At 45.9% G+C, this 12,500-nt stretch overlaps 4 protein-coding genes across 4 annotated transcripts; 2 read left to right on the forward strand and 2 right to left on the reverse strand.

Annotated features, from left to right (window-relative positions):
* Positions 1–690: 690 nt before the first annotated feature.
* Positions 691–1,038, reverse strand: JR316_0006591 (uncharacterized protein; the record flags this gene model as incomplete). Its single annotated transcript, XM_047892337.1, has 2 exons — positions 691–961; positions 1,007–1,038. 2 exons carry the CDS (start codon positions 1,036–1,038, stop codon positions 691–693), a joined length of 303 nt encoding a protein of 100 aa, XP_047747619.1.
* Positions 1,039–2,860: 1,822 nt separating this feature from the next.
* On the forward strand, positions 2,861–5,113 carry JR316_0006592 (uncharacterized protein; the record flags this gene model as incomplete). The annotated part of the gene is made up of 2 exons (XM_047892338.1): positions 2,861–3,074; positions 3,102–5,113. The coding sequence occupies 2 exons, from the start codon at positions 2,861–2,863 to the stop codon at positions 5,111–5,113; spliced, it is 2,226 nt and encodes a 741-aa protein (XP_047747620.1).
* A 551-nt stretch (positions 5,114–5,664) lies between these two features.
* JR316_0006593 (uncharacterized protein) lies at positions 5,665–6,081 on the forward strand (the record flags this gene model as incomplete). The annotated part of the gene is made up of 2 exons (XM_047892339.1): positions 5,665–5,812; positions 5,873–6,081. 2 exons carry the CDS (start codon positions 5,665–5,667, stop codon positions 6,079–6,081), a joined length of 357 nt encoding a protein of 118 aa, XP_047747621.1.
* Positions 6,082–7,135: 1,054 nt separating this feature from the next.
* JR316_0006594 (uncharacterized protein) lies at positions 7,136–8,823 on the reverse strand (the record flags this gene model as incomplete). The annotated part of the gene is made up of 7 exons (XM_047892340.1): positions 7,136–7,418; positions 7,497–7,559; positions 7,624–7,653; positions 7,721–8,107; positions 8,157–8,382; positions 8,438–8,614; positions 8,670–8,823. 7 exons carry the CDS (start codon positions 8,821–8,823, stop codon positions 7,136–7,138), a joined length of 1,320 nt encoding a protein of 439 aa, XP_047747622.1.
* Positions 8,824–12,500: the final 3,677 nt, after the last annotated feature.

Below are 12,500 nucleotides of genomic sequence, written 5' to 3' on the forward strand. Positions count from 1 at the left end.
TTGCTGTGGTGTTTGTACTGGCCATGAATTAATAAGCAGGTCATGGGAATATCCTGCGCACACTGTACGCAGGATATTCCCACGGTTACTACACTCAATTTGCATTGAGCACTGGCCACTTTGGTCAAGAGATGGTCATTTTGAATAATGTTTTCCATGCATTGAATGTATTTTGGGGAAGAAATAATGCACTAACACTTGCAAATTATGCTTGAAATATGTTTCCACACAGCCAATTGTGTTCACAGCAACATCAAACTATGCCAAAAAGAAATATGCGCACCAAACAAATGTTTTTGCACACAATATTGTTTCACTCTTGATGCACTTTTCAAAAATAAGAAAATTATATTTATGGGAAATATGTCCCCACTTGGGCAGCCATACACATGAGCATTCTTCCATCAGTTTTCCATACGGGATTCTCCCAGCAGATCTGGAATTCTTCAATATTTAGCAGGTATGAAAATTATAATAGACAAGTTCTTCCTTACAATTAGGCCTTATAACCTGTGCAGCTATTTTTTGTGTCTGACACAACTAAGCTTGTAGTAGACCTAAGTCATAGTAATTAATCATAACCTTGCCCAGTATCTGGCTGTGCATTCAGAACATATTAATATATATTAACTATGTTATATAAATCTAGATTAAAAAATATTTTATACAATTGTGAGATGTAAAGTCTTGTCATGCCACGCTTTGCGTTGGACCACTAAAACAAGTAAAATGCAAAACGGTGGAACCTGAAATAACCAGGCCAGTCTTGAACTGGAGAAGACGAAACAGCAAATGTTCATTGGGTTTGAAGATAGGAGCAAATAAATTTTTGGGACGGAAGGCGCGGCGCATATAGCCCGAAACGCGGTCGTTTAGCTCCTTGCAAGTCCAAAAGAAACGGTAGAGGGTTTTCAGATCCATCTGATCCATGTACACATCGTCCATGGGAGGCGGAAAGACTCTAAAAAATAAGTAATAACCAAATGAGATAAAACAGTGAACATACTGTTGGAAACGGGGGGATAACGCGGAAGCCATGGGTAAAACAGTGCGGAGAAAAGTGCATTGTCTATACTACGTCAATAAATATATTAACCATAAGCCGATAGACGCCCGACGTAGGGGAAGAACAAATTGGTATGCGTGAGAAACGATCATGAATCAGAAAATCAAATTCAAATAGTACAGAATGCCCAGAACCCAAGAATGCGTAATTATTTCTATTTGAACTCTGATTGATGAAGCTACCGATATCAAGGAACGTGTGTGCCTGCACAGTTCTATTTCCAACCTTTCAGACCCATAGTTCAAAGTGTGCATTTGTTCCATCTCTAAGTATTAGTACAATATATAAGCACGTTGGCTAGACGGTTCCACATGGTTTTAAAAATTAAACAACAACGCAAAAAAGTGAATTGAGTAGGACTATTGTTGTTGGGTATAATTAATTTTATGGAAACGCACATTCACATTGCGATCAAAACAAATCAAAAACAACCTTTAAAGTAACAATGGTAAAAAGAAGTCGTAGAATGAATTGGAAAGGGGTTGCTTAGGGGGTCCGGTGACCGCTTAAGGAAAATACCGATAGCGGTAACAACATTGATCGCATCAATAATATTTTGATGGGGACAATTGGCGAGGACATTTTTGCTCGCTGGATTGTGGGGATAAAAGAACTCATCTTTACTTACGTAAAGACTCGTAACCTTCATCAATTGTAAGCGATCGCGACTCTAAATTCACGTCTCAGTGGTGGCGCGAGCTTCACAAGCTATTAGGAGCAAAGTTGTTGATGTCCACCTCGTTTCATCCTCAAACGGATGGCCAAACTGAACGAGTAAACTGCAGCGTGGGACAGATACTACGCGCGATCATACGACCTGATCAGAAAGATTGGATTGAAAAGCTAGACATGACAGAATTTGCTATCAATGCAAGTATATCAGATACAACTGGATACGCACCGTTTGAACTCAACGGTGGATATATGCCATCAATGTTGAGGGAAATTCGTGCTAATGACTTTGTATCAAAAGGGATACGTGCTTTTGCAGAAGCAGCACTGTACAATCTAGCCGAAGCTCATGATGCAATTATTGAGTCCAGAGTCATTCAAACAAAAATTGCTAACCGTAAACGGAGTGATGAGGCCGAGTTAAAAAAGGGATCATTAGTGTACCTATCCACTAAGAATCTCAACTTGCCCAAAAACCGTGCACGGAAACTGTGCCCCAAGTTTATTGGACCCTATAAAATTCTAGAATGTAGACCCGAGTCGTCAACATATACACTGGAATTACCCACGGCACTTACAATGCGTCGTATACATCCAACCTTCCATGTGTCATTACTAAAACCATACTATGCATCGAGTGACGCATTGTTTCCCAATCGCGCACAACCTGAGCCATATGACTTTGGGGCGCCAGATGATCACGAATGGTTTGTCGATGAGATTCTAGGGCATCGATGGGTCAATAAATCGCTCGAATTTGAAGTCCGATGGTCCTTAGGTGACACTACCTGGGAACCACTCACAGTATGTAAAGATTTGGAGGCTTTAGACAGATACTTACAGTTAATGGGCGTTAAGCGCCCTTCATCATTACCCAAGCGGCATTAATGTTTGCTTGAATGTGGTGCCTGGCAATAGTTAATATTGCAGTGATGAGATGGGAGCTTGGCGACACAGTAATTGCCTTGTTTGGAATAACTCATGTCGGGGCTCTAAATTGGGAAACTCAGGCGCCTCCATCAATAAACAAACCTACCAAGGGGATTGAGGTGAAATTTCACCTGCACCCGTTATCTTTGATCCATCTACTCTACCATCGATTAATTTATATTGACACTCATCATGCAATCGCACTTCCTTCGAGGACGACCGCAATATCACAGCAATAGAGGACATCTTGGTAGTTCTCGTGGCAACTATCACCCCGGATTGAGAGGGGGCGCACGAACGACGTACACACCGCCGTGGGCTAATAAGGGTACACCAACCTTAATACCCGGGAGGACCCCAGCTGGGGGGCCGCAGTCGCAGAATCTTAATAATCACCCAGACGCAGGTGTGCATCACATAAATAACCTGCCAGTGCAGGACCAGAACAATAACACAGACAACATAGCATTGCCTACAGGTCAAGCAACCGTCATCAGCGAACATTACAAGGAGTACGCTGCGACCATACGAGACTCGCTCGTCCACTATGGCATACAGGAGGGCCTGGCCGATGCAATCATAACCGAGCAAATGTTTCTCCTTGCTACAGAACTCCTATATCGACTTCAAAACTTGGAAGCGGAGAATAAGAGACTTAACAATAATCTGGTGGCATATGGACGCATAACCAAGAGAGGAGCTACTGAAGGCATCGAGGAAAGTGATAATCGGCCCCTGAAGAAAGCAACGACAAGCGCAAATCATAGCGCTGTCACTATTAACAACATTCCCGGATCCACATTACGCGAACCGGAGATTTGTGAGCAGGTGCCAGACATGGTGTCAGGAATAACTATCCCTGGACCGCGACACCCCGCGCCAAAGCTCAAACGCGACCCGTCGAGGGACCACCCCAATCCCATAGGGTATCGCACAGAAGATGAAGACTCAGACGATGGAGATGAAGCACCAGGGCCAGATGAGTTGTTGAAGCGTCAAGCCAACCGGCAGCTCGACTTTGACATGTACTCCGGCCGCATAGACAATGTGTGGGGAGTGGTCTTACATCCTCAACTGTCCCCACAGCGCCATAACGCCCTGCGCAACACTCTACCACGCCATACATGGTACTCCAACCGCAGCAACTCTGTTTTCACCGGAAATACCGCGGTGGCCGCCATGCAGTGGGAACAAACTCACGATAACGCATATAATCCATACAAGAATCCCCTGTACGCCGTAGCGCCTCGAGGAGTACCCAGAAATCCTCTGGAAGTCAAAGGCCTTATTCAAATCACGCAGGACGAGACGTACGAATCATGGGTACGAATCGAAGCCTATGTGTTATTGCGCACCTTACAGAATGCTGCCGCCATGAGTGTACCCCAAGTTCACGACCGGGCAATGCAGCATCTGGATAAGATGCCAATGGAGGATTTCACTCCGAACGTCAAAGAGGAGGACTGGAACGAAATATTGTTACCGCACGACTTTGACAGACTCCGTAACCGATACAGTGCTCACAAAAACAACCAGGGCATGGGTGTCCCCCTACCCTCGCGAGAACAATCTCTCAACGTCGACGATCTCGCGCTGTTTGTTTTGATGCACGCGAGACTGGGAAGTGTATCCCCGTTTCATGGGGTAGCGGTAAAGTTGTCGTTGGAAGTCGATCGTCGTTCGACCTTTGGACAAGGGCTAGTGCGAATGATTGGACCCGTGGACAAAGCAGCACGACCTACCTTCACCAAACTGTTCGCTGCATTGGTTTCGCACGCCCATCGGTATCGGGAGGCTATTGATGTATATAACAATCAGCACCCGGATAGCCCATTCCACCCACAGGACGGTCCATTATATTCATTTACGAGGTCAACGCTCGGCCTAGAGGAAATCAAAAACCTCGGCGTCGAGCATGTTGTGGAAGTGTTGATTAGAAACCGCATCCCGGTGGCGTGGATTGACCACGCCTACCCGTTTGGGTACCATTACTTGAACGCACGCATTACTCAGCCTATCCCCAACTCACATCCCCTCGCTGTGTATGACGACGAAAGACTGCGACGCCTTGATATGTTCGGCGTACCCCCTGCCATCCCCGAATGGGATGGGTGGAGACAACCGTCCGATGACGACCGACTCCGACTTTATGTTATTATGAGCCTCGAGGAGAAGGCAAATCCCAATACCCCAGGATTCAACCATTACACGTGGTTGCGCATTGGCGAACCACTGACTCAGAGATTTCTGGCTTTCCGCGATCAATCGACTATTAACACTCAGGCCACTGAGGCGCCTACAGACATGGCTTCGACAGCCATGATGCGCGATGACGACGACGAGATGGCCGATGCTCAGGAGGAGGAATCGGCTCAACGAATGGACGAGGACGTCCCGACTGAGGGAATTGCGCGACTAACGCTTAAGAAGGTTAACTCAATCTAAACTAACACTGTTTAAGATCAGTAAATGATCTCAAGGGGGGGTGTGTAACGCGCGCCCTGAATATCCTAACATTTCAAATAGCATCGGCTGCCGCCGATGCCCTTATCATGCACAATCGTAGATAGGAGTAGGACAGTTCTTTTGTTTCGTACCTACTAGACACCAATATACGTTGGTCAGATTTAGTACGTGCGACTTGAGAATTCCAACCGTAAAGCGAGCCTTTACAACAACTCTATTTCTCAATGTTTGCTTTTTCAACGGAAAATCGTGTCATAGATACGTCAATTACAACGATGACTCCGATAACCTCAACATTAACAACACCACCAGCCATGCACAATCTAGCTGGAGGAATCCGTCAACTTCTGCTGGTTCCATCGCGACATCGTCAATGCCACAGCCCATATCATCCAGATACGCGGTGCGTCTTTTTCTATCATTGAAACCGCCAAAGATTGAATTTTCTGTGATGAACAAGATAAATCATATCGCCCCCCCTTCAAGTTTTTATGCCTACAGGTCTTACCCGGCTGCTTGGGTACTCCACCATGGCCACTGCCCGCTTCTTCTCCAGCCACAACAAGCCTTCACTTCCTTTCTTCTATGTCGCATGTTCCATCCACCTCTTCGCCAACTTCATCATCGTCATCCATGTCCGATTCCTATCACTTCAAAGGCAAAGCCAGGTCGTCGAAGGTACGTTCTCCTTCTTTATCATTCAAAGTTCATGGACCGATTCAATATATTACTCTTCAGGCCCCCGCGCGCATACGAGGCACCTCCGCGCACCCACGCAAAGCGCCGAAGTCGCGTTCGACTCAGAGTCGCAATGGAGAGACCCCTGCGCAAAAGAGTGCGCGGCGCAAACGTACCAGTGGGGTGCTAACCCCCTACGAAGTGGATGCTCTGCCGTCCGCAGAGTATACAGACAGGGTGGTTCGTTCAATCCTCAAAATACCGTATAATATTCCGCTAGAAGATGCGTGGCCATGGGGCCCGGACCCATGGACGATCTATAAACCAGCACAGGTATTAATGTTGGCGATCTGCTGTTGCAATCACAAGGCAACATTTAATAAAATTGAAACGTATATTATGGGGAAGTACCCTTTGTTGGACACAACAGAGTATGGTACAGAATGGCGGGTAAGCCAGATTCTCTCCTTCGCAGAATTATACTACTGATGAGCATTTATTGTGATGAATAGAGTACGTTACGAAACTATCTCAGCGCATATCCTCAATTCAGGAGATTGCGCCGTGAACAGAGATGTGGGGGCCCCTGGACGCTGGATGCTACTATGATCCAATAGTCATTCATGTCTTTGTTTCTTAATATATTTATATTACATTTTCATGTTTTGAACATATAGCTTGTGCAAACGTTGACGCTTTTCGAATTTAATGAGTGGAGATGCTGCTTGATGTTACACGCATAATACACAGTCATAGTTTGAAGCATCTGACATCGCACTTGCATCACATATCTTCCGTTTTATTCGTCCATTTCTACTCTGCAGTAACGTGTTATGTTAATTAGTATAACGAAGGTGATGTATACCATACAATTTAACTGTGGAGGAAGTAGATGTGCATTCTAAGCCGTTCACAGCTCGATTCCTCCTTGACAGTGCCCTGAGACGCAGACAGTCTTGATCACAGCCGCAAACAAAATCTGTGTGCACTCTCCAGAATTTAAGTCGAGCCGTCTGCCAAGCATCTCATTTGTTCTGTACATGTCATCTTGCTTCAAAAGGCATTTCAAGGATCTGAATTTCCCATGATCACAGGACATTTTGATTATCTCGAAGATAACCACATTCTTATCGCACTCCGCAACATTGAACCCTTTGCGCAACGTCTATATTGCACTACCACACCACTAAAGAGTTGAACAGTGACCAGACTTATCATAATTCAGGACTTATCAACATTCAGTGGAATTAAAGGTATTTGTGTTATAGTAAATTTTCATTGGATACTAACTACTTTTTGTATGCTGTTTGAGAGCGTCACACTCTAGGGCTGCCCCGGAGCCTCTATGACCTGAAAGCCGATTTCTCCACCGTGCTTTCGGTGACGCGGGCGCTCTTTGATTACCAAACGCCTCTGAGAGAACCCGTCAGCCAGGCACCTCGGTGGTACCGGCTTGATCTGCGGCCTCAGTGCGGCCCTCGATGTTTCCGCGACCCTACCTTTGCCTCTCCTTTTGTCCCGAAAGACCTCGGTCACTGGCGAGGTACTTTCCGGGTCGATTCGCGAACCTCTTCGTGGCCGTTTGACTACAGAGGCGGAATCACACCTGTGTCAGCGTACAATTCGGGTGGAATGGAATGTCAAAGGTTGTCAATATTGATCAAAGGTACGTGGTATCACATACCTATCGCTCTCTGCCGTGGATTGGTTTCTCCTCTGGGCATATCTAGAAGCGCTGGCAAGTCGCCTGATTTTGACAGTCGCAGTCAGTTGGCATGCATTTGTTCATTGGACGGTAGGATGACTCGTACCTCTTTGTCCGGGAGGGATGGTTGGCCATTCTAAAGAAATTATGCCAGACATCAGTTTCACTCACTGGAAATGAGAAAAGGAAATAGGTTATCATACCCTCCATCGCTTTCTACGAGCTTAGTGAGAGGCTCGACGGGGCCAACCCCGGAGCTCTCTTCGCGGTTCAAGTCCATCTGGATGGATCTTTGATAATTTATTTCTTTTTCTCTGATATAGGAGTGGAAATCGCTGGTACTATCGCCTGAGAGGTGACTTCGACTCCCAGTGCGATAGTATGAAATCATGTGCTCAACGCCTGAAAGCGTCGGAAGCAATTGTCGTGTTCGTTTCTTATCTTCTGTGGGCACCCTAGTGTGGTTATGTGGTGCCTGTGTAGATGGATCGGTTTCGGTGAACCAGACTCCACCATGAATGAGATCGATATAACGATTTGGTTGCACATTTTCTGGCGCAGCACTCGTTGAGGACGTGGACGGATAATGCCTGAAGACGTTGATTAGTTTTTAACCCAATTCCGCGACGATAGACGCACCCATCATCCACGTTCATTGATGGATAATTTCCAAAGTTCCCAAGAGCCAGAAATTGACGTCTGCTTGGTGACGTCTGATGGGAGGTGTGTAGACTGGTTGGACGAATTTCTGAATACGAAATCGATGGTTGAATAGCAGGGTCGGGAAAGATTGTGTATGGATTGGGACTTGACACACGTCCTTGACCTATCGTGGGGAAAAGATCAGACGAGGAACTAAACAATGCTATTCGTCAATGCTCGGTCAGCATGAGATCGGACATAAAAAATTCAATCCTTACGATTGATGTCCTCAAAAGAATAATGGGGAAATGGTTCTAGTGTAGGCTCCGAGGACAGTTCAAGGCTGGATGAAGAACCTGACGCTTGTTGAACATGGGAAATCGGAGACGAATGAGTGGCTGGGGTGGCAAATAGTGGGTATGAGCATCCTTCATCGGACTCGGTGGATATCGTTACTTATCATCCTCCTGTCAGCGTCGCGCGGCACAAAAAATCAGCCTCATTTCTTACTGTTTGCGCCTTCCAGACTTGTAGAAGGATATGAATCTGATACGAAAGAAGGTTGAATGGGATCGTGGAGATTACTTGAAAACAGTGCCGCCGTGTGCTGAGAGCCGGTGGTTATATCCTGAGCGGCGGCGGTGTTGTCTGAAATGTAAGCCATGGATGATGTGTTCCCGGGTAGTATAGTATCTGAACTTTCTGCAAACAGATTAAAAATCGATAAGAGATCTAGCTGAAGTACTAGTATGGAAGATGCTTGCCATTGGAGAGTCCAGAAACGAAGAGGCTCCAGTCGAGTGTGTCACAATAATCCATGATTCAAACAGGATGTACTAGTGTTTTGTTGTGCGGTAGGGCTTGGGGTAACAATGGAAGAGGGAAAGGGGGAAGGAATATTTCGACACGGTGTGAAGGCTGTATAAGATCTTGTCAAATCCTTGTGTAGAAAAAGATGTTGTAGCCTTTTAGGCAGAAAAACGTTCTGTTTCCCATGAACACATACAATCAACGTCTTTGTGTGCTTACGGCCGCACCAATTCCCTGACGTGCCGAGTGAAATGACCTGTCAACCACCTCATGTCCTATTATCCATCACACAAAAAGTGACTAGTGATTGGTTAATGTGTCATTTTTTCACAGGTGTATTTATAATACGAGCCACTGATTACAATGAGGTTGGTCTAGGTTCAAGCTGACTTTCTGGCCTCGGGTGTAACAGTTAGGCGGACCTTGACGACCCAGTAGTGTGGTTAAAACAAAGAGCGAGGACTCGTGTTTCTATCAGCTATCATATCACGCTACCATCCGTCTCTAGTCTAAACAGTATTGCGGTTCTGAGGGAAGGTGAGACTCGAGAGAAGCGGGAAACTAATGAGTCCGAGCCAAGGCAGCAAGAAGACAAGTTGATTAACCAATGAGTAACCTTTTTACTTCCTACAGTTCCCTTCCGACGGCTTGTCATTTAGTGTGTGAATAATTTTATGGCTTGTCGAGAAAGACAAGAACTTTTTTCACTATCCTAAATTCCTCTCTTGTCCAAAAGTCATGGTGGGGAGTTCTTCGTGACCAGGGAAGCCTGAAAGAAGATTGGCTTAAGTGTGCCGGGGTTGTAGTGGGTGTTGGATAGTGTCTAGTAGGACACACCGTTGCGAGACGGATCTAGTCCCTCACTGTTCCCAAAGGTTCGTGCTTAGACATTTCCCCGGTGTGAAGCGACGCGATATGCGCCGTAATTGTATATACCGACCGACGAGACTAACTAGTGTTAGTTGTCGTCCGTCAAAAGGTACCACCAAAAAAAGAACCTTTTTCCCTATGAATACACATAATCAAATCGAAGCAACGCAGAATGAGATGTCATATCCTGATACACCAAGCACAGAAACACGCTATTGCAGCACCGGTACATACACTGCCACTCTTTTCCAGTCGCTGCGTCGAGGCCCACCGTGTTACAAAGAAAGATGCCGAAGCATGGCGGCAATTCAAGAAGTCGATGCTGCCATGGATTTATCATACTTCACCTCAGCGCAACACACTCACAGTCCCGCCATCATAACGAACCTGAGTTCTCTGAGTGCGATGTGTGAGCTCCACTCGCCGTTGTTGGCGATTGTATGCATACCGATACATTACTGGCCACAAGAAACCCAAGTGACGTTGAAGGCGACAGAGCAAAGCACCCGATTACGGGGTTCGCATATGTGGCGGACACACGAAACAAAAAGTAACACGAGATGAAAGGGGCCGTACAACGGCTCAGACGTCGAGAACAGGGTGCACCGTAACATCAAGCTGTTGTTGCACCGTTTTGAAACTTGAACGCCACGAAATGCCAAGTTCTGTCCGGCATTTGACATCTTAAAGCCGCAGGATAGATTCCTACGTCTTTTCCAACGCGTCATAGACGGACTTCATAAGGCGGCACAAAAGCATGAACACGCGTTCAAATGAATCGGAGACACTCCTGACTCCGCGTCCTCCCGGCGTTCGCTTCTTGCTTGTTCGTGGACTGGAGTGGCATTATGTTGAATGTACCTGGATTTAATGGGCATCATCCCTGGAAATGTTAGCGGTGGTACACTGGATGTAAAATGGTGGAAGAGGGATCAAAACGGCTGTAAAACCACTTACTTTCAACGACCCCTTTGCTATATTTCCACACCTCCACGCACACTGTACTTGCTACCCACACACAAATCATCATCACATACCTCAGTGCCTTCCTTCGACAGTAGCTGCGATCGGTCCGTTGATACTCAAGAGCTTCTACCTCGGCTTCATGTCGTCGACAACGACATGAAGCCGAGCTGTCGTTGACTGTGCGACTGGACGAGGCGGCAATGTTGCTTTTGTATGGTCTTGTTGTTGACAGCCGAATGTCGCCGCAAGACGGGAACGGCCGGGAACATGATTCAGGGGGCTGCAGCATCTTGGCTCCGCAATGTAATGGTTGCAAAAGTACCCACCCTGCGATGTCGTGTAATAAAATATCTGGTCCATTTGAGTGATTAGTAAAATAACTGCCCACATGGCAAATTGTCGGCATATTTCTCCCAATTTTACACGATGTAGCGAAAAACAAAAAGTTTGGATTGAGAGCCACCATATGGAGCTTGTGAGATTCATCGATAAGAGTCCCATTGTTCTCTGTGTGCAGAGATTACAGCTACCCGAAGTCCTCATATATTGTGCAGTCCTGCGCAACACGATAATCGACGCCTCTTTGAGATATTGTCAAGCTTACAAGTGAGTAGGATGGTTTATCAGATATCGCAAACGCAGTTAGACCTATCACACTATTACAGAAATGGCCGGCACTTCATTGTCAAGCACTGTCATTACTTTATCACCGTCACGACTATTTCCATCGCCAATTTTTGTGGTTTGCAATGTTATCAAATACTCCAACGAGTACTTCAATCCAACATCAAGCATCAACGCATCCCTTCGTCACAACGAGCAAGAGGGGGGAAAGTAAACTTCAACGTGATACATCCATCTTCAAGGAGTGCATGGTACTGCTCCAGGCTCAATATGAGATCCTGTAGAGACAATATCTTCACCTCGACATACCCGAATGAGGATAGAAGGTACGCAGTCCCTCTCCCCCCTCTCTTTTGTTCCAACGAGCTGGTAGTAACTGTTCAATCTCTGAAAAAAATCAGGTCGCGTGCCACCGACGCGGTAGGGGGTGATTTAGAGGTGGAGAGGTACGATTGTTAGTAACATTTTATCTGGAATGAAAACTCACCAAGAGTGCGTCTTTTTGCAGAGGGTTGACGGCGAAAGATCATCCAATAATGCCATCCCCTCACACCTTTATTTAATCCAGAAAATCCATGTGCGCACTAACTCCATCATGCCGTCGCCATGTTTTCACTAAACACCAACTCATGTATAGCTTGTTGGGTGGTTCATATTCAGCTGGACATCCATTGGGCAAGTGCTATGATCTGGGTGTGCTGGTTCTGCAGAAGATATGCATCATCATACACCATAGAGTACATCATCGACGACAATACAATGTTTTTTTATCTCTTTCATCTCGCTTCCTTTAAGATGTTATCTGAAATTCCTCCCACCCGGTTAGTGATGGGTAATTGTGATCTTTCAACGAGAATCACATGGTTTTCCTAAAGAATCCTCGCATCATTCAAGTTTATGAGTGTCTAAATATCACAAAGTAACCCAGAGAGTGGGTGGTACCCCTCAATGCCGATGTTGAGTCTCACGTTCCTAGAGATATACATAGCTGCCTTCCTGATACCCTTGACAAATATATCGATGAATATGCCTCTCTGACCTGACTGAGTAATGTAGTCACTAATGAACATT

Source organism: Psilocybe cubensis, chromosome 6 (genome assembly GCF_017499595.1).
Source record: "Psilocybe cubensis strain MGC-MH-2018 chromosome 6, whole genome shotgun sequence".
In the NCBI taxonomy this organism is placed as follows: Eukaryota; Fungi; Basidiomycota; class Agaricomycetes; order Agaricales; family Agrocybaceae; genus Psilocybe; species Psilocybe cubensis.